This window comes from Zeugodacus cucurbitae, chromosome 6, assembly GCF_028554725.1.
Source record: "Zeugodacus cucurbitae isolate PBARC_wt_2022May chromosome 6, idZeuCucr1.2, whole genome shotgun sequence".
In the NCBI taxonomy this organism is placed as follows: Eukaryota; Metazoa; Arthropoda; class Insecta; order Diptera; family Tephritidae; genus Zeugodacus; species Zeugodacus cucurbitae.
In genome coordinates this window covers 28228407-28252242 of record NC_071671.1, presented here as the reverse complement: position 1 = coordinate 28252242, position 23836 = coordinate 28228407, and the positions used below count along the sequence as shown (strand labels likewise).

At 33.6% G+C, this 23836-nt stretch overlaps 1 protein-coding gene across 1 annotated transcript in view; it reads right to left on the bottom strand.

Moving 5' to 3' along the window:
- LOC105219382 (zinc finger protein 423 homolog) overlaps positions 1 to 19300 on the bottom strand; it is a 51061-nt gene extending 31761 nt beyond the window's left edge. Inside the window, exon 1 of the mRNA XM_054234695.1 lies at positions 19112 to 19300. Coding sequence (XP_054090670.1) covers positions 19112 to 19223 — 112 coding nt within the window. The 5' untranslated portion in view covers positions 19224 to 19300. The remainder of the gene's footprint in view (positions 1 to 19111) is intronic.
- Positions 19301 to 23836: the final 4536 nt, after the last annotated feature.

Below are 23836 nucleotides of genomic sequence, written 5' to 3'. Positions count from 1 at the left end.
GCAGCAAACTACACAGCCATGAGTAATTATTTTATGTTTTCCCACTAAAGTTAAATAATAATAAAATGTACGAGTATACTTGAGTACCCTTTCTCATATTTTCCATTTATTTCACATTTTTAGATGTTTTATATAAAAAAACTGAAACGTGTTTTATTATCATTTTCACGCATACTTTATGCTTTAGAAAACCAAATCGATCACTTTGCAATCAGCAAAAAATGGCGACACTCTCTGTTGGACGTAAGAGTCAAACGGGGGGCAGATATAGACAGCGATCACCATCTACTCTTAGCTACATTGCAACTAAAAATTGCGGCTGTAAACAAAACGCCACCCCTCAGGTCAAACAGATTCCAGATAAGCGGACTCAAAGTGGAGGAAACAGCGCGGAAATATTCAGAAGCCTTGAAAAGCTCCCTATCTTCGCATGCAGTAGAAGAACTTTCTAATTGGAGCACGTTGAAAGAAATTTTCATTAAACCAGCTGAAATGCTGATTGAAACACCACAAAGCGCGCGGAAAAAGTGGCTATCAGACACATCTTGGGCACTGATTGCACATAGGAAACGTATGAAAGCAGATTTTTTGAAAGCAGATCTTAACGCCGCAAGAACGCGTAATATAAAAGTACTGCTGCAAAGGCACTATTCAGCAGCGCGAGATAAAAAAAGAGTGCGCGGCGTGACAAGCGAAAGTGGGTCGATGACATCGCGAAGAAGGCTCAAATTGCAGCCGTGACGAATCGCAGCAGAGACCTCTACATATACACAAGACAACTGGCTCTATGTTACTCCAAACCAACCGCTAGGCCCCTAAGAGATAGCAATGGCAATATCACCACATCAAAGGAAACCCAGCTTGAGATCTGGTCAAATTTCTACACTAAAACCTTAGACTCTACTCTTGACAATGCACACCGTATATGCAAATGCAAAGCACACATAGATAACCCCCTTATATCCGTAGAATGTCCAAATGTAGCCGAGATCACCATGGCTATAAAATGTATGAAAAACAACAAGGCGCCTGGAATTGACAATATACCCCCAGAACTGATGAAAGCAGATCCAGTGACGAGTGCCTCTCTGATCCATGCACCAACTCATCCACCTCTTGTGTGAAGTCTCATTTTACCACAAAACGGGAATAGTCTGCTGCAGCCCATGGACCAGGGTGTTATTGAGTGCACGTAATGACTTTACAGACAACAGCAGCTTCGCAAATTTCCTGTAACTGAAGAGAACGACGAAGACTTTTGGTGCATGATTTCAGATTTCATGGTTAAAAATGTTTCACTGAAACAATCTTGGAATAAAATAATTGGTACATCAACAAAAGAGCAACTCGAGTTAGAATAACAAGCGAAGAGACGAGAATCAACCGCTGAAGTTAATGAAGACGGACAGGAAATACCGTCGGTGGAAGAGTTTCTAAATATGGCTAATTAAATCGCGGGATATACGGAGTATGTTGTCGCTGATATGGAAGATTGTTTGGACTGTGATAAAAACGATCAAGGGTTCCAGAGACAGATACAGACAGACGATAAAAACGCAGAGAAAGTCATAGACATGTGGATCGAATTGTGTGTTGTCTTAATTACATTAAGTAAATAAGTTCCTTACTTGTTATGCTTTGTGTTTTTGTTAAGGCCTCATGGGGTTGCAGCTTACTTTGATTGAGATGTTTAAGTGACCGTTATTGTAGAACTGTTTTTGTTAAACTTAATAAAGTTTACTCCATGTTTCGTAGTTCGTTTTCCTTTTTTATCAGCCCATATCTGATTATCCGAGTCAACTCCGGTCCCAATCGGATGATCGGCGTTCTACTGTATTTTTTTCTTATTTTCTAGATCTAACGGATATTTTATTACATCAAGTAGCAGTATCAAGAACCCCACGCCAACTTTTATCAAGCGCATACAAATTACAAGCTGCATTAGAGTCACAGCTTGTGCCATACAAATGTGTCTTGCTTTACAAGACGCGTGCCGCGTTCACGAACCCAATGACCGAAAGGTCGCCATTCCAAAAAGTAATGAAATTAAAACATGACAACTATGTAGTAACACAACTTTGTTGATGGTATATGTTGTGTTTAAGAACACAATATGTATATATGTAGTATGTATGTTCCGTCGCACTAGCGTAAGATTAGTCATTTGACCGACTGACTATTTTGCCATCGAGTAGGAACAAATTTATTTCGGTACTAAAACCAGTATAGATACATGCTAGCACAACTTTTTGTTCAATTTTTCATAATTCTAAATTTCTAGAAATCAAGTTTCACACTTACCGGACTGAGTTCAAGTTGTCTTATATGTATAATTGTTTTTATGTTAACATATCGCACTTTGTTAGGTCACAGTTCTACGAATCCCTTCGATAATTATGTCAGCATATGTACCTAAGTATATACATATGTTTGCCAACGAGACCTGTTTTTAATAAGTTAAATAAGCTGCTCCAATTTTATCACGCAAAATTAGACAACCAAATTGTTTTTGAGCACCTAAGGGCTATATCGTAAATAATTGACTTAGTTTAAGTGATTTTATAAAATTCAGGGTAGTTTTCTAATATAACTTTTAAACTATCGTTCAAAAGATAGTGCTCTTTAAAGAGAGTGCCCTCAGGGTAATTTCTACATATTAAGTACAATTGTACGTAATTATTTTCCAACGCATACCTTTAGTATACAATAAAGTGTTAGTTTGTTCCATTTTTATATATTTAGGATATAATTTGAGATTGATTAGTTAGAATTGTTAGAACTGATTTAAAAGGTAGGTTTTAAAGGTTTAAAAGGTGTTTAAAAAATAGTGGCACAAGTCACATTCTCCTTTGCGACTAATCTGGAACTCTTTCAGTACGTAAAGAATATATTTTGTACCAAATCTCATTAAAATTGGTGAGGTAGTTCCTGAGATATGGTTTTTGACCAAAAAGCGGGCGACGTCACGCCCATTTTCCATTTTTTATACCAATCAGAGGATATTGAGGAGACTTCTCAATATCGCATATAAGGTTCTATCGAGCATATTGCGTGAAAGAGTAAAGCCCACCGTCAAGAAACTGAACGGCTGTGTAAACTGACGGTAAGCAATAACAAAAGCTCTGTCAGGATCGGACTTCTATCGTGCGACTTCCTTAACCTAATGCTAGAAAAAATAATTCAAGCTGCAGAGCCAAATATAGAGGGTACAATCTTCTATAAGAGGAGGCAATTGAAAAGTATAGAAGTATTCTCTCGACGAACCAAAATCAAGAAAGAGTAAAGCCCACCGTCAAGAAACTGAACGGCTGTGTAAATTGACGGTAAGCAATAACAAAAGCTCTGTCAGGATCGGACATATATCGTGCGACTTCCTTAACCTAATACTAGAAAAAATAATTGAAGTAGAGCCAAATAGAGAGGGTACAATCTTCTATAAGAGTAGGCAATTGAAAAGTAAAGTCCCCTCTCGACGAATCAAAATCAAACTCTATAAGTCACTCATCACTCCCGTCCTGATTTATGGTGCAGAATCGTGGACGAGGTCGACAGCAAATACGGCTCCTAATGTGCTTTGAACATTGGCATTGGCAGACGATGCAACGATGAGTTGTATAAGTTATATGTATGACGACATTGACATAGTTTAGCGAATGAAAGATAGCGGCAACACTGGCTAGGTCATGTTGTCAGAATGGACGAAAACAATCGAGTTTTAATAGTGTTCGAAACAGTACCTACCGGTGGAAGCAGATGAATAGGCAGACCTCCACTCCGTTGGAAAGACCAGGTGGTGAAGGGCCTGGCTACACATAGTATCTCCAATTGGCTCCAAACAGCGAAAAGGAAAACCGAATGGCACCAATGATGTCTACGCCAGTGAAGAAGAAGAATAGATTTATTTAATGAAAACTTTATTTGTTAAGAATAGTGCTTGCACAACAATAATATTTCAAGTCAAGAAAAAATTTACTCGTTCCTCAGTCCCTTACTCCAGTCAATGTAAATCAACAGAGGGTGCTCTTTTTTATTTACACGGGAAAACATATTTGTGCTTTCGCACTGTCTTCGTTTACTTTAGTCGTTTTGGTTCACAACAAATGTTGACGGAAAAGTTTTTGCTAACTTAAACGTATGCAGAAGGGAAATTTCAGCATATTTTTATTATCCAGAGTATTGTGATTTGCGTAATCAAACATTGGATTCTTAGCTTTATACACAATTTCAAATTAGTGTAGATTGTCACGAATTTAAATAGAAAGCTTTACTTTAAAATTTGTAATTTACTTAATCACCAGAGTTTCTCACAAAAAAACGTATGCATTTTGTTAGAATAAAATATTCTATGTTCAGTCGTACTTTGTAGTGGTATAATTTATATAAATATACATACATCTATCCACCTCACAATATATTATTCTTATCCTTTGTATTGAAACTAGCGCTTAATAAAAAGTTGAGCAATGAACAATTCACCCAAACCAATTTCACCCATTACTTTAGTCTGTAAACTTGTTATGTGTCTGTACCATAAGTTAAGTGTCTTGAAGGTCACAAACAGTAACTGATCGGATCTGTCCTGTGTTAGTATCAAGTTAATGGTATTTCTTGGATAATAATACAAGTAGCAAATATGGCTTTGATATTTCTTAATTCATTAAAAATTATTTGTTGTTCGCGTACTTGTGAATCTGTAAAGAGGGTTTCTACAATGTCGCTATTGTGCTGGGTTCTAACAATGTGGTTTGCTCTTAGGTGTAAGCGAATTTTTTTGAGCATTTCTTGGCTGCTAGTGTCAGAAATTTTGCACCTGAGAATGCTTTTGCATTTCGGAAACTCGCCAATAGCGTCTACCGCGGCATCGTGGCGCTGGCGTGAATATTATTTATGGGTTTTCACGCCTCGCTCAGTTTCCTTTCTGTTTTGTTTTCAACTGTCTTAACCAAGAGCCACAATGGGTTTGGGTAATAACAAGAGTAAAACTATTTACAATAGTGAAAAAAATGACTAAACAAAGAAAAAATGAGAAAGTTTATTTTAAGTTCCCATGCCAATCTCAAGAAATATGTAGACTTAGCATTTCAATTGTAATACTAGCAGTAGATTTAACATGCATATTTACAAATATTGGGCTGTGATTTAATGTATACTAAAGCGGTATTGCAACGGAACCTTATCAACTTCTTAGTGTCTGCTCCATGCTCGTTGTTATTCCTTTAAAATTCTGTAGAGCAATTTTTTGATTGTTTTACTATGTTCGAGGTAGTCGTTGGAGATAATTCTATGTGGTTCCCAAAGAACATCAGCTAAAGCAGCCGACTGTTGTCTATTCAGCGGGATGTCGGTTGGGCTCAGGTGCATGTTGATGTTGATGCAAATTACATACAAACTCATAAGTGCGAAGTATTGAATGATATATCCTGCGCACTATTTTAAAATGCTAATTGTATGAATATAATAAATCAAGAACAAACCACGATATTCCCTTATTTTCACTGTAAATAAAAATAGCAGATATCTGGAGAACGATTGAGTCACGTATTTTTGTGGAGATATCTCACATATTGACCGATAGATATGGTACAAATACAACGGGCAGTTTGAAAATCTCCATATTAGTTATTTGGGGATAAGGAAATTACTGAACCGATATTAACTATTTTTAATACCAGATCATATTATTATCAATAAAAGTTATCCATCGTTTACTGATGATACTCAGGTCCTCATATTTAGGTATTTGAACTCTTACAAAATTATGGACTAATTTCGACTATTCTTAGATGTGAAGTGAAAGGATCGCATGGATTACTTTTCGGTTAACGGAATTTTGTATGCGTGGTAATAGTCCGAGTGCCAAGTTTCATCAATATATCCCAATTTTTACTTCGTATCCGTTGCACGGCAGACATACGGACGGACAGACAGAATTCTGGAATTCAACTCGTTTCGTTTATCCTGGCAACTTTGGCATACATTTATATACATACATATATCGTTTAAATTTAGGTACTACACACAACAAAACTATTATACTTTGCACATTATGTCGCACTGAACATGTATTCAGGAAATTTTTTTTTGTTAAATTAGAATAGCCCATAAACGTAGTACAGTAGCCATTTCATCAGATTATCACACATTTTCTTTAAATTATCTTTAAACCGTTAAATGTCAAACATGCGAATGGGTCGCACCCGCTACTCGTCTATTATAAGTCGATTGAGACGAAAAACCAAGAGTGATAGAATACAAGATTACGATTTTACCATATTTTCGGTAAAAAAAGATTAGAAGCACCCAGGTCCTCATGTTCGATATATGGGGCTCTGAAAACCTATGGTCCGTTTTCGGCGATTTTTAGAAAGGGGTGCCACACTATAAATGCAGTATTTATGAAAAAGTTCTGTTCCGATATCATTACTGGTGCTTACTTTATATATTGTAAAGTAAACGATTCAGATCGACTTCAAAGTTGTGGTATGTAGGAAGTAGGCGTGGTTGTGAACCAATTATGATGAAATTTAAGATTTCTGGTGTTGTTCCTTGCTTAATGAAAGCATTTGTAGTCGACAGTAGAGAGTTTGGTTGATGTAGCTTTAGTAGCTTACAAGATATATATTATATAAAAAATCTATTTGGGGCAAAAATGGCTAACTTTTTGTAACAAAACACATAATTTTAATTATAAATATGTATTATTATATTAGATCATTTTATAGATGATGATTTTAAGAATCAAGTTCATTGTGATACTTTATCTGCACATGTGGTGCACTATGTTTTACATTTCCGTTTTCGATTTGACAATTCTTCTTCATTCTGGGTCCTGATTACGTCACTATGTCGTAATCCTGACTTCTATCATTCTAGACAAAAACAAAAAAGCGTAGTGGAAGTGCGAGCCCATTTTTCGAAACGAGGGTGTTCCGATCGCTTTAAATTTTATTTATACTGCCGAAATATATGTATGTTAATGATAATAAACAGCAAAAATTTGAGAAAAGAAAACACAGTAGTTAATATATATGGTATAAACCCATATTTAGGACTAAGCATTATTGCTATATTTTCAGGAATTATTATTTATCTGTAGTAAATTGAATAAATCTGATGGAATTTATGGGAAGTAAGGTTGGGGCTTTATCATCGATAGATCGAAACTCAGGGAGAAGGGAGCCTTCTACTCTAGTTTTCGACTGCCAGACTATTACAGAGTCTTGCAGGCAGAAATGGCTGTCATTAAGGTAGCAGTGAACATACTGCTCCCATATGTGGCCTCCTTCAGTGAGGTGTGTATTCACGACAACAGAGCGGCAATCTATGGTAGTTAGAAAGTGTCTAACATCCTTATAAGTAACTTCGAATTACTTTGTAACCCGACTAGTTTGGGTACCTGATTACCGCGGAATCGCTGGAAACTGCATAGCGGGCCAACTTGCAAGATAGTGAAAGGGTGTGGGTAGTCCTTTGTCCTCATGCGCTAGAGCGCTGGTAACACTGATTTCGAGTTCGCTAAACGCCAGCACCTGTGCAGTAGCGAGGACTATCTGGTCCGAGGTGGACTGAAAACGTCCTTCAAACTACTGTCGCTTAGGAAGGCTCATCTCGCTACAATTATTGCTGTGTTTACTGCATAGTGTACTATCTTGAATAATCGCGACTATCGATGCCGTATGCCAGACTGTTGATATTATTTAAAATAATATTATAATAAATATTTTTATATTAATTTTCGTACGTTCGATATTGAGTAATAGTAATAGTTTATGTGTTTACTAATTTATTTCCATTTTTTGTTGAAGCAGACCAGTTTATCACTGAAACAGCCTTTGTTGAATCTTCTGAAGAGCAGGTATTGAAGTGAGGAAAATTTATTGTAACAGCAACCATAGGATTAATCAAAAACAAATAATAATTATATAATAATTAAAATATTTTTTGCTATAATATGATTAATAACTCATATCTTAACTTCATTGAATTCCATTGTAAGAAGAAGAAATAATACTATTCTACGATTGCAATTATCGATAGTTTGCGAACTCTACAGTATTCAATAGGCACACAGGTGAGGTTAGGGATAAAGCCAGACACTAGTCACCAAAGGTGATTGGAGAAATGCGAAGAGGAATCATCCAAGCCCTTCTTCCTTCAATGTCCAGCATTCGCCAAGCTAAGCTATGGATCTCACAAAAAACAGTCGAAGCTGTCTAAGTGAGACTGTCTGCAGTTGCGGATCTACCATTTGACCTAACTTAACTTAAGGTTGTGGTCTGAATGTATTCGATAAATATTTCAGGAAAATTCAATACAATGATTTGTATCAGGAATATAGGGGATTATGCTTAAGTGCTGGCAAATTGTTGTGAGATGTATAAAGTACGTTAATTTCCCGGAATAAAAAATAAAAAAGGCAGTGTACAATACTTAATAAGCACAATAACATTAAATCGTTGTAGTTTCAAGCGTGATTAAGAATTTCAAATGTTGCAAAATGAAAACATCATAGGTTTTACTGTCATCTTGATTTGTTTGAGTACTTCCTTTAACTTCGCTTAACCTAATTGTATATGGTTCTATTTATGTACATGTATTCATATGCACCTACCTACATACATTTGCACTCACATATTGTATATATGTAAGTACATACGTTTGAACGAGTATGCGCTTGTTTAATGCCGCAAATAAAAGAGTTGCGACCGCCGGAGGTCTTGGTAAAAGAAACACCGCTTATATCGCTTAGGAAATACACGTAGTTTGAGTTTAAGTTCAAGTGTGGAAAGCAGGTTACCAACCAGACGCATCATTTTGAGTACTTCCACTAGTGGCAACGTACGGTAAAATTTGACATTGCTACGCCAGCTATTTGCAGGCACATAAAGTGCTTTATTGTTTTTAAAAAGCGTGAACCCATTCATGTTTAAAGTGTAATCAGTTAAATGTGAAGAAATCAAATGACTGAGAAAGCCGCAAGCCGGCGCTACTGTATCATTGTTGTTACAATACTTTAGTGATTTACAAGAAAACCTGATAACATCTCTGAGATGTTTGAGTTTGTAAAGACTACACAGTCGCGGATTGGCAGGGGGATCTGAAATTATCTCGTTATACACTAAAACATGTCAATGTACTTATAATGTTACGGTCGCTTTTACTGACAAAAACAAACAATTTGAAAGCGAATAAAGCTGCTGAGCGAGGAGTTAACGTACAGCGACGAAGACACTTAAAAGGAAACAGATATGCTAAAAACGCGAAAATTTCGTTACTAAAGCTGAGCATAGTCAGACAGATTCGAGTATTTCTTTCAGCCTTTCGGTGGTTATTTATTGTCGGTCCCATCCGGTGATATATGTATATACATACACATACTCATATGCAAGCGCTTATATGTTTGTATTTACATAGGTATGTACATATGTATTTTAGTACGGTTATACAGTGCTCACATCAAGTATTTTATACGTTTCGTCAAATGCGATATTACGTTCATTACCCAACAAAGCATGAAGTTGTGGTACTTAGGAGTTCCGCTGGACTTCTTGCTGCTGTTGCTTAAAGTATTCCCAGTCCCCTGTGACGGCGTAAGGAGTTTATTTGTTGCTTAGTACAAATTAGACTAGACAAGTTTTAACCGTTTGTCTTGTAAGACAAATATGTAATTAATTACCGGCTATTAAAGGAATCAGAATAACTCTCACACATTAGCAGCCATGTCATACGGACATAAGCACATACGAGTGTGCATGCAAGCAAGGCATTACACACAAATATACATACGTTTACAAATGAGTGTTTTACTGCTCTACTCGGTTTTACAAGCGTCTGAAAAAGATGTGTTTACATTTCCTTAAACTTAAATATTAGTATGTCTATTGCTGGATTTACCAGGTTAGGCATGTGTAAGTTATTTCAGGATGCGTGAAGACGAAACATAGTTGCCTTTCTATTTCCTTTTCCTGTTACAGATAGATATGTTTAACAAAGGAACGAAAATTGCACTTACGATTGAGACTTTAAAACAGAAAAAAGGCAGAGTATAAAGCAATTTAAAGGAGGATGTGAAGAATTGGATAGCCAAATTTATTTTAAGCTTCGTATTCCGAAGCATATACCTATGTTAATTTCATTAATAAATCATGATGAATATGAACAGGGCTAAGGTAGACAATTAATTTATTCATTTTATCACTCGAACTCTTATATGTACGTACATATATGTCCAAATATAAACATATAGACATATTTATACGGTTAAAGTCGAGAAAGTTCTTTATTTTTTCGTTTGTTATCCAAATATTTTATATGCACTCATTATAAGGAATTCTATCGTTATCTCCGTGGATATAACCACTACCAAATCGTGAGATACCTTTAGTCAAATACAAATGGGCGAAAGATCTGTAAAGTTCGCTACTTTAATTGGCGTTTGGCTTTAAGTCAATGTGAAAGATGTCACATCTCCGGTTTCGATTAAATATGTTTAAGAGTTCTATATTATACGAACAAGTTATGTAAGTAGAACAGTGCACTACTTAGCACATTTGTGCCAACTCAGATCACACGTTCGCTTACGCTCTATCATTGTCGAATAGGCATGCAAGTCAAAAATATACATCGACGTTTTTTCCGATAAGATGCGTCGTTACATTTCGATGTATCATATAAATACATCGATACTTTCGATGCATCAAATAAAATTGCCAACAGATTATTTCAATTAAAAAAATACATTATGCTAATTTTACAAAAAATGATACCAGAAAGTATCTACATATTTATTTATTTACAAGTTTATAGCTTTTTTCCTAAGGTTTGTAGAAATACATTTTGCCTGCAGTCTATTTACTTTTTTAGTTGGCACCATAACGAAAATTCGAAATATGAATATATCGCTCATTTACTTGAACAGTGTCACACTCAAAAAACACGATTTTTGAGTTGAGTATGCAAAAATGTGCGCAATTTCAGCGTCCATATTGTATAAAAATTTCATTCCGATGCGTAGAAAAATAAACCGTGAAATAAGAATGTGCCGTTATTAAACTTGTTATGTTGGATTATTTTTTAACTACAATAACGACAGTTCTCAGTTGTGCCAGAATTAGGCATGGATTTTTATCTGAAAGAGAGACATATTTTGTGTTACAACACATATTGTCATAGAGTGAATTTGGTTTTATTTTCAGAAAGAACGACATATTTTGTATTACAACGATATTGGTGAAAAGAAATTAAATTTTTCGTATTGATTTTTTTCAATAAAAACGACACATTAGACTTATGACGGCGATATTGATTTATATTTTTCACAAATAACGACACAATTCAAAATGGGTCACGATTATGCCCAAGAAAAAGCATTAGTACACTCTATTTGGTCCAATTATGCTCAACATTGTATTTAATATATTATAGGCCACTAGATTTGTCAATAAACAGTTGGAATTTTCTATATTTGCTAAATAAGAGACAATTAAAAACTTTAAATCGCTCTCCTGAAAAATCTTTTTTGAGTTGAGACACTATTCAAGTAAATGAGCGATATGTTGTTCGCGTCATAAGAAAATCGAGCAGAAATATAATTAAACGATGCAATGGAAAACTTTATTATACCATCCTACGATTCCATGGTTAAAATGGGTATTGTTGAATAGAGGTAATTCTGCTTCTCTTCTGATTTGCTTTAAATAAGCATTTAACTTTTTACACAATTCTCAAAAGGGTTCCATAACATAAATAATGTAGCGAAGCGTTAGTGAATAATAAGTTCATAAAATAAATGAAAAATACGCTATAAATCGAGAAATCGCAAGAAAAAAATGGTCAAATTTTCAACTTAAATTGCGAATAAATAACTATAAAATTCTGGAGGCAATAATTACAAATATTCATATTCTTGAAAAACACATATATGTATTTAACCATACACTTTTTAAATCTGAAATTGTGGAATTGTATACTAAGGCCGACTTCATTGCTATACTCTCACTCTTTTACAAGTACTAACTTCCTCCAATGAAATGTGCTCCAGTCGATTTTTCTCTAATTATAAATGGTCTGCCTATCCTAGCGCGATCGTAGATATTGATATATTAAGTGACGCTTGCTGGGCTATAAATATGTCTGATGGGTCTAATCATAAAGTACAAGCAGTTATAGATATAATGTTGTAAACGTTGTTATCCACTTACTCTTTTATTCAAGTTAAATGTCATGTATATGCTGCTCTAAATATTCTTTAAAACTTTATTATTTGTGTCTCTACCACAAGCCGATACTTCCAAATATTCTTTAGAAAACATTATAAATAGTCCAAGTACACTACAATCACAAGTCGATGCATCGAAAAAATACATCGATATATCGATGCATCGTATAGCAAACATCGATGTTTCCGATGCATCGATGTTTTCTCTGCATCCCTATTGCCGAACCAGCAATGAATGAACATCGCGCATGGCTGTGACACTTTGCATACGTGCCCTGTTTAAACTGTTTAAAAACAGTAAAGTTAAGGCTTTTATGGCCTACTATATTGGTTTTAATAATAAAATAACTAACACAAAACTTATGTTTTATGAAAAAAAGGAAACATTCTCAAAATGTAAGGTTCCAGAATTCTCACTGGGTATCTTTTCTTTCGTGCTCACCTACACAGTCACAATTCCTCTCGTGCCGACCACTGAAGTAGAAGGACGCCTTAATGGGTTGTAGAAATGAACGAAAAAAATACTCTAACTCAACGGAGAAGGGCTGAAAGCAGTAGCATATCCAGACGACATAGTGTTGATAGTATCAGTCATGTCCCCTTCAATAGCCAGTGGATTATGGGAAGAGACCTACGAAAGTTAAACTTATGGACCAAGAACAATGGAATAGGTGTTAACCCTTATAAAAAAGAACTGAACTATTCACAAGCAGAAAAAAATTCCCCAATTTCAACTTCCCGTACCAAAATATACAATTCTCTCTCTGTTCCCCACAGCTAAATACTTAGGAGTTGAGACTGACACCAAACTGAACTGGAAAATTAATATTGAAAAAAAAAAGCAAACAAAGCTTATAGCTGATGTTTGAGAAAAAAAATAAGGCTGCACTCTTACCTACCTATATTCGACCAATTTAGTCATACTAATTACGTAATTAGATAACAAAAGTCCTCGATCTTACACTGGCATACCGCGGATTGTAGGTAGCAGAGGCAGCTGATATTCAAAAGGACCGTGTTAACAATATATTTTTATACACAACTTCTTTCCCAGCAAAAAATTCGATTATCCAAAGATAATTCTTAGATCGCTTACGTCCTTACGAGGGATCACTCCTTTTAAACTCCAAATGGAGTGCAAACCGAGCATTCTTTTGAGCTCTTTTTGCTCTCCGAATCGAGAGCAGTGGGAGTAATCTTCTTTGTCTCTAGAAAGAGCACGAAAAAGAGCAGAAATCCCACACACAAAAATATAAACGGTCTTTTAAATAGTTGAAAATTTTTATTATTTTTAAGATATAGGAAATAGTAATTCACTTTACAAAAATATTTGAAGTCGGAGTAGATTTTAGTGAATCTATCTATAAATCTATAAATGGGCATTTCCGCCATGTCGAACGTGATAATCGTACACCTTTAAACTAAAAAAAATATGAACTAAAATGTTTTTTAATTTTGACAGTAGGATTTTTTAATAGCTATTCATTAGCTCTACATTTAAGGTAACGTTGATTTTGGAACAATTTTCATTTTCAAGATAATTGCAAAAAACCAAGGCATTCGCACGGGACAAAAAATGGAAGTCGTTTTTGGGGACAACGATTCAAACAGCGATTTCAGCGAATTGTGAGACAATATTCAAATGTTTTTGATTGTAAAATGTTGCGCATTGATGGCCTTTAAAGATGGTATGAATTTCATCCAAAAATAATGTATAGTTTTTTATAATTAATTATTTACCACATTCGCACGGGACATTTTTTTTCGTCATAATATTTATGTTGATTTTGTTGTTATAATACGGAATTATTTAACAACAATTTCAATAAAATGGCTTAAAAAAGTAGTAAATGTATTCATTTATTTATTTATTTTAACCAACATCCAACGAGAAACACAACAAAAATTCTATAGTATGAAATGAAAATAGTATTATGAATATGAAATACAGTTTTTTCAGAAAATGCTGTCCTCGGGTATACAAATTTTTGGATTTCGTTATCTGCTAGACTTTCCTTTTGATAACTGCTCCCAGTCCATCGGTTCCTTGCAAAAAAATTATATTCTAATGAAGAGCATTTTAATTATTTTATACAATCAACCAGGCTTGAAAATATAAATTTGTTTTTAAACTGAGAGCAGTTACCTTAAGGGGGGGTATGGGATAAACTTTTTTATTTGTTAAATCGAATGTACAACTATTGAAGAATGTTGTCTCAAAATTTCAGCTCATTCGGAGAAAGATGGAAGTCACCACCGGCCCAAGTGCTCACGAATATGTGAAAAGATTTGACGAATCCCAATACTTTGAACGCGTTTTTCTCGAAACGCCTTTTCTGAAGTCGGTGTCCACGATAACTCAAAAAGTTATGCACAGATCGTATTGAAATCTTGCACTCTTGTGCAACATAGAATTGACTCCCAGCCAACGGTCCCATTTTATTTATTTTTTGCTTCTATTCGATTTTACAGCCACAAAATGGCGCATTTTTAGGGCTAAAAACGTACTTTTTAACTTCACCGACCGTTGAAAAAATGAAAAAAAAAATTCTTTTAAAAGGGCACCGTTGGCTGGGAGATATACTTCTAAAGAACTAATTTTTTTTTTTATACCATGTGTTTCAGATTATTCTACGATCTTATATCCGGGACACCGCAATGTGCGGAATTCCGTTGAGTGCCTACTTCAAGTGGCTGCAACTTCGTTGATTTTCGACATTTTGTAAAACTGATTTTTTGTAAAACATATTTGAAATGTCACTGAATAATATGAGAATAAAACTATTCAAAAATATTCAGTAGTTTTCTCAAAAAAAAATCTTCAAAAACGCTTATTTTTGGCCCGTTATCCCATAATATTTGAATAGCTATTTCAGTGGAATTTAAAGTGCGGTTTTTGCTCATATGTAAATAATTAATGTAAATGTATCTATTTACATACTTAAGTCAATTTTATAAGACAAAAAATCCACACCTACGATGTCGCACGGGACCAATTTTAAGTAGTTACCAAAACCACAAATCTTCTGATTTTTGAACAAGGTTTTTTTATTTTAATTGTATACAAGTTTACTGTTTATACCCAAAATTTGGCGAGCTTGCTGCTTATATTTGCGATGCAGTGGGAACAAGTGTTGTTTTTTGATGTCGCACGGGACATTAAAATATAAGTTAATAAGAGAGCAAAAACTTACAGTTATTTGCAATCGCATGCTTTCTTATGCATTTTATTTTGCTCTTTGTACCCTTATAAAGGTTTTACAAAGCAAAAAATTATACATGATATGTTTCTTTAAGAATTTTGACGAAAAAACAAATGCAGTAGAAAAATCGAAATGAGAAAAGTAGCTCCTACGCGACTTGGCTTTCGTATATCTCGTAATTGGTTATGAATTAATTTAAAATTAATTTAATATAAATAAATTTAAATATTTTCCTATGAAAATATGCAAAAACTTTGTAATTCTAATAATGTTTAATACTTTGTCTGTGGTGGATCTTCTGGCGGAAATGTCCAAATGCACTTTTTTATCTACAATTATTATAAATAGGAGTTTCACTCTGATTATTTAAATGCATTAATGTCACAAGTTCATTTGGTTTCGACGCCTCTCATAAGAAGCTTCTCGATTACTCGATTAGACTATTTTCAATTTATTGTTTCACTAATTGTCTTAAGAATAAATATATTCACAAATTTAATAATTTTTTACATATTCGCGGCACTTGATTCACATTCACGCGTTGATTGCAAAATTCAAACTAATTAGGCGTTACGCTTTACATTTTTTGTATAAACCTGGTTTATTCCTCCAAAATGTGTCAAAAAGCGAGGAAACAAACGATTTTTGTTAAAACTAACGAAAATGGCTTTATTGATCAGTTAATGCTCGAAATGGATGAACAAGTCATTACTGCTTTATTACTCGATTTTGGTATTAATCCAAATATTTTTAACTGGGTTCTATTTCCACTATATCTATCTACTTATTGTATTATTGTGTTCATATAATTACCAATAAAACAATACAACGGAGCATATGATTCTGATTAGCAATATGAATGGGTTAGAAAATTGGATAAAGAATGCCAAAGAAGTTATTACTACTGCAAATAAGAAACAATTAAATGTACATGTACATGCTTGTATTATATGTACCATAAGTACATATTGTATGTACATATATATGCACCCTAAACATATGTAGACATATACATATATGTATGTACGTACGTATGGTGCTTCAAAGTTTGTTATGACATCAACCGGTGATGATAGCTGCCTGCGGCTGGATGTTGTAGGTGTGAATTACTGTTTTGGGATTTTAAAATGCAGTTAGGATGCCAAGCAAAGTGAACGACTCCCGTGGCACGGGTATAGTGTACTCTAGAGTGTCGTGGTCAGTTGTATACGTCACCCTCTACAGCAATTTTCATGTGTATATGGAATTTTTATAATATTCAAGCAATATGATAAATTTATTCTCTGCAAAAATAACATCAAAAAAGCTAATCCAAATGAGTACATCTCCTACATTTGTACAAGTATTTTATTTTGTATACACAAAGCACACATTCATATGTATTTCCATCAATGTTATTTGAAAATGTGAAACATATTTTTACTCGTAAGTACATAAAAAAACACCCACATGTAATGTAGTATGACGATTTTTAAACACTTCAACAACTATATATTTCTAGATTTTGCAATATATAATATATAAATTATACCTAATTTGGATATAACAGATTTGGAGTGTTCATGATTACTATAGCAGTAGATGGTATTTTTTTTGTAAACCTTTAGTAAAAAAATAAATTTAAATGCATCAGTTAAAAAGAGGTGGCGAAGCAGGACATACTACTTCTGGTGAAATACCCTTGGCCTAGCAATAAGATAAAAACTCCATTTTGAGTAACTGATTCGTTGTATTGGTTCTCTAACATTTCTGTACCTATTCGATAGTGTAATGATTAAAAACTTTCAAAATAGCCAATTCATGAATGATGGCGTTCCTTTGAGATGCAAGTGGCGTTAACTATATGGGTATAAAGGGAGTTATTGGACTTTCCAGTTCTTTCAGTGTATTAATTTTAGAACACTTTTGCGATTTTATTTTCTCAATCCTTATTACACTGAAAGATGATTGATTAAATTTTTGTTTTTAATTTGCAACATTTACGAATTTCTTATCGATACTTGGAATGTGGGGTTTATATAGGCTATGATTAGGACAATGTTAATAATGACTTGCTGTAGAAACTTTGACTTCGCAGCTGCAAATGACGCGTTTTTTATTGTAAAGGAAAATTTCTTTATTCTTCGTAGATGGAACTCTACTAACACAAATGTATCTTAAGAAGTGGTTAGGGTAAAATTGTTTGGGTTTTATTAAATAGGATATAAACATGCTCGTTTCTCAGCGAAAAGTATTAACTATTAGTTATTTACAGTTGAAATAGCTAAATCAAGAGCTTTAATGAAGGCCGAACGTCGTTACTTCGATTCATATCACCCTTAGTACTTACGCGATCTCAAGGCTCTCCTGGATTGGAGTGAATCGAAAAACATTTAGTAAGCTTGATTCAGCTGGAACTCCTGATTAGGTACTATCAAGTATCATAAACACATTAAATATTAACATGTAAGGAAAGACTAAGTTCGGCTAAGTTGGGTGCAACCCAACATTTTATACTCTCGCAATTTATTGCTATATTTTTTTAGGATCACACACAATTTGACCCATATATTCGGCATAAAGTCCAATAGAAAACCGAAAATCATCATATATAGTATATAGGCTGAGGTAACTCCTAAACCGAGTTCTTCATATTCGATATCCGGGGCATTGACAATTTCGACAATTTTTCACAAGTGATGCCACGGATCATATACAGCATTTGTGTAAAGTTTTATTTCGCTATCTTCATTGTTTCTTATGTATATCTTATAAAGTGAAGAAATCAGATGCTGTGAACCGATTTCATCCATTTTCCACACGTGTCATCAGGGTGTCAAGATAATATTATATATCGAATTTCATTGAAATCTGTCGAGTAGTTCCAGAAATATGACGCCCATAAGTGGTCGATGCCACGCCCATTTTCCTTATTTTTATCTGAGTGTATCTTCTTTCTGCAATTTCTTCTGTAAAATTTAGTGTTTCTGGCGGTTTTCGTTAGTGAGTTAATGCACTTTTAGTCATTTTCAACCTAACCTTTGCATGGGAGGTGGGCGTGGTTATTATCCGATTTCTTTCATTTTTGGACTGTATTAAGAAGTGGCTAAAAGAAACTACTGCAGAAGTTTGGTTTATATAGCTTTATTGGTTTGCGAGATATATACAAATAACCGATTTGGGGGCGGGGCCACGCCCACTTACATCCAAATATGCCCCTTACTAGTGCGATCCTTTATTTCCAAATTTGGTGTGGCAGTGGTCCGATTTTGCCAAATTTTTCGATTTTGCCTTCGAAAGCAACCCTCTCACGGTCCCAAGGAACATGTGTGCCAAACAACCGTTATGTGAACAAAACTATAATACTCTCTTGGCAACTTTTGTGGCGAGAGTATAAAAATAAACATAGCGTTCGTAAATGCCCGCTGAAGTGTAAATAGGTTTAATTCGTTTAAAACATAATTCAATTTTTTAACCCTTAAACGACTGGCGGTTCCTTCAGGAACCAACCGCTATTTTTGTAAAATTTTCATGTATCAGATTTACTTTATATTTGGGTTTACATTTTTTTTATCGCAACATTCAACATGTCTCATATAATAGTTCGGAATGATAGTAACCAAAAAGACTTTGGCATTATTAAATAATGTCTGTAGGTATTTTTTAAAGGAATTTGCATTTGAATTTTGTTTATTTTTCGCAAATAACTTACCGGAATAGAAACTATCCAAGCTGTGTAAATCATCCTCTTCAGCGTCTTCAGTGTATTCTTCGTCATTCAAATATTCTCTATCTTCGTTGTCTGATTCTCCTACATGATCCATGGAAATATTACTAGCACAGTCGTTTTCAGTTTTTGTAATCGGAGTATCGAGATTTGTATCCTTTGTATTCTTTATAATGTCATTTGATGTTGATTCTACAAATATTAAATAAAGAAATGTGTATAGTAAGATCCTGGCTGTTTGGTAGAAATTAAAAATATTAATTTTCTAAAAGGAGATAATCAACACTTTTTTCTATAATTTAAAAGACGATATATAATATTATGTCATGGAGGGGTCATGGATAAATGTTCAAATAATTTATGCCCTTAACTTTTTAGTTAATTTGGGATAATTTATCATGAGAGCCGCTCGTAAGAAAAATATTTCACTCAAATAAGAATGAGATGGAAACGAAGATCTATTCTGAACACCTCAAAATTTTACACTAAATTTGGAGGACTGTTACAGTAATTCCATTACTATTGATGGAGATTATGTTGAAAAATATAGACATATTTATAAATAATTCAAAGAACAGTTCTTCCTTTGTTAGGCCGAAGAATTTTCAACCTCTCGATAAAAACATGACGCTTCACAATATCACGCTTTAGTATTATATAAATTTGGACCAATTATAACAAATTTCGGTTAATATTATGATATTCAATTAACACACATAACCTCTCAACATAATTATTAAATGAAAACTAATGAAAGCAGTAAAACAAAATGAAAAGCAATTATTATTATTTCTATTATTCCATGTACTGAAAACCGCCCATGTTGTTTTTGCAAAAGTGTTCAGACAATTCAGTGAATTTTAAGGAAAAGGTTTCTTAAGCTTCTGTCACAATTAATTTATTCAATTTAAAAATAATTTAGTTATTTATTATAAAATTTATAAATTGCTAATGTGAATTTGAATATGGAAGAAAAACGATTTTTCTTGTTGGCTGTGTATTTTTGTTTACTAATCCATGTGTTGGTATGTAGACTTGTATAAAGTCGGTATGTATGATTGTATAAACACATTTATATGTACATGTACATGTAAGTATGTGTATGGCTTAATGCAACATGACGCCGAAACAAGCGCTCCATTCTTAGTAGCTGCACATCCCAGGTGTAAGGAATTTTGATTAGTAAAATCTCAAGGGCCCCATAATTCCCCCAAATAAGTATGCGTTGCAGCATTACACTGAGGCAAAGCAAACAATAATATTAAGAGCGGACCAACAACAACGCTAACATTTCTTTCACTAAAGCTCTCAGTTTCTCTTCATTTGTTCGAGTCAGCTGTTACCTGTGCATATAGTATGTAGGTATGTGACATATACTAGGTCTATCCTTAAATTCCAGAGCAGTTATATAAATCAGTATGTATAAGCATACAAATGTCCATTATAAAAATCCTTATTTAAATAATATAAAAATACTAACTACTTCTATTTCAAATGAGAATGGCATATTATACTTTAAACATATGGGCGCGTAGTTTCTTTAAAATTTAAATATAAATTAAACCCCTAACATCTATATTAAAACTTACCAAAAAAAGCCAAAGAGATAAATTGGCTAAAATTTGTACATCCAAATGTTTAAGTGAATGTTAATAACGGGTTAATGCCAAAGAGAGCCATCGGTACTATCACGTATATAGTAGAGCATGCGCATGGGCAGTACTTGACAATATTTAAGAGACATAAGAGCGCACAACTATACGTTACATTCAAATTGGAAGTGCATCAGCTGTTTAGCACACAAAAGCACGTGCTCATGTTTCGAGGCACCAAATTTTACAAAAGTTCTAGTTTACGGAATATTGTATAAATTCCAGTAAGTATAATTATTACCATATTGTTATAACATAACTAAAATATTAATATTTTTATGTTTTATACTTATACTACTTCAATATGATTCCTCAGGCACCTTTATAAGAATCTACAAGCAACGTCATTCCATAGCATAATCAACCGAAATCCTAACAATAAGAAATGACCTTATAAAGTACCAAAAATTCCATACAAATGGAAAGATTCAAAGAAATCAGGTGAGAAATAATACAATATGCCACGTTCTTACATTACTGAAATTTAGTAAAAATTGATTTCACATTTGAATCAAAAATGTATCAAAATACAACTAACCATACGACTGTTAGTTAATATTTTCCACCAAAGTTGAAAATATCTCAGCTTAAGCTCCATTTCAAACTATCGGTCCACAGTTCCTGAGTGTATAAAATTATTATTTTCGATTTTAGAGTTGTAAACAAGATCTGATTAGGAAGTTCTTACTGTTTAGATTAGTTAGTATTATTAAATTAGTTTTAGATACAGTTATAAACAAAATGATGCATTCGTTGGTCGGGAAATATTGAGTGTTTTAGGGAAATTATTAGTGGACTTCGCGGTTCTTAAAATCACTTAGTTAGCAACACTCGAAACTAACGGCAAAATAAATAAATATTATTTGCATTGACAAAATATATATTGTAAGTATATTTCTGTTTTGAATTTATAAAATGAGCAGGGAATTTTAATGAGGTTGTTTAGACATGCCACATATAAGATATTGTACAGAAGAGGGGCGTAAAATTTGTCAAAAATTTCGAACCGAAAATAAGAGACAGTTTCCTTAGATAAATAGAAGTAAGTACTCCTAAAAAATTCCAAAACCAGAAGGTCACGTTGACACGCGGAATCCACGATACATTATAAAAACAATCATAGATGCATTATGGTGTGGAGGTGTTTTTCTCCGTCTGGTGTTGAGTATGAAATAAGAAAAATATGGACAAACATCTTTAAGTCCACATACTTGAATATATTATATTACCTATTGCTGAGTAGAAAATGCCTTTGAAATGACTAAAACAGTAAGACAATAGCTCCAACGATTTAGCAAAATAATGGTTTCCGGACAATGGACTTGCTTAATCTATAGAGCTAAATCTAAGAGAAAAATTGTGGAAAATAGTAAACTACATACAAAGCCAAAAAATTGGAAAACCAAGCAGAATTATGTTACATTTGTTTTGGTTTCGACCTTGTGTTGATGTTCAACAACCGTTTTTATACTCTCGTAACAAAGTTGCAAAGAGAGTATTACAGTTTTTTTTCACAAAACGGTTGTTTGTAACACCTAAAACTAATCGAGTGGATATGGAGTTATATATGTATACCAAATATATTACCTAAATTACTAAAAGTGCTTTAACTCACTAACGAAAAACGCCGGAAACCTTAAATTTCATGGTAAAGATATTACAGAAGGACTGAACTAAAATTTTTACACAAAATTTTTAATGGGCATGGCTACACCAACTTATGGGACAAAAACCATATCGTAGAAACTTCTCAACCAATTTCAATGAAACTCGGTCCATAATATTTGTCACGCCTACTTCTCATATATCAAAACTTTGAAGTCGATCTGAATCGGTTACTTTGCAATATATAATAATATATTACATATGTATAATGATTTTCATTATTTTAATGGACCGAATATGTCGGTCAAATTGTGTGTTATCTTAATAAAATTAAATAAATAAATTGCGAGAGTATAAATTGTTCGTTTACACCAGAACTTAGGCCTTCGTTAATTGTTATTTTTATAAATTATGTAAAACTTTTTTTTTATTAATTTTTTACTGACATTTGCGAAATATTTTTGGATAAACCTATTGTTTCATCCATAGCGGTATATTATAATTTTTTATTCAAAAGTAAGGTCGTTTGTAGCAATACTTTTCTTGCTTTCTGATTTTCGTTTTTTAATAACTGGAAGCCTTTGTCATATATCATAAATTTTAAAACAACTGACTAATATTAGAATTTAAGATCATATTAAATCATATAGTATGTACATATGTATGTATGTAAGTATACACTTCTGGTAAGTATTGTATGTAAACGCTAGAGTAAACGAAACAGAGATGTGCAGCGAACTTGCTCATTAACTTCAACATTGCTGTTAATAGACAACAAGATAGTGCCCACTTTACGTCCTGACAAAATGCGAGATGCATATGTATGTATGTACATCAAAATCCAAAAATTTATCGAATACCACCGAAACAGCTATGTGGTAATTATGACAGCAAAGCTTCTTTGCCACTATGCATTGCCGGATAGTTATGCAAATTATGGCATTGTTGAACACCAGCAACAGCGCGCCCAAGTGCCTAAAATTTGTTAGCTCAGCCATTCATATTGGAGCGAAGAAATTCCTTTGGATGTCCCACATTTATCAGCGCTGTATGCCAATATGTTGTTGCACATTGGTTTGACTGTTTGTTTATTGATTCCATCATCATTGACTCGTCAATGTTAAAAAGACTGCAGCGCCAACTAGCTACACTCGGAAAATTTCTCAAGATTTCAGATAATTCAGGTCATAAGAAATATCAGAATTATTTTTTATTTTGCACTAACACTACAAACAAAGTTGGAGATCATTATTTGGGTTGGACAAAGAATTAAAGAAATGCAAATTCTTGAAACTCGCAAAAGTTTAAACTTCTCTATATCCTAGGTCCCAGTGTTTGAGAGTGTTTTAAAGATTATAAAAACCGTAACATAAACAGTTATTTTCTTTTTGTAACTAGGACTGTAATGAATCATTTGATCTGTTTTACATTTGCTTTTAAGTCTGTATAACAT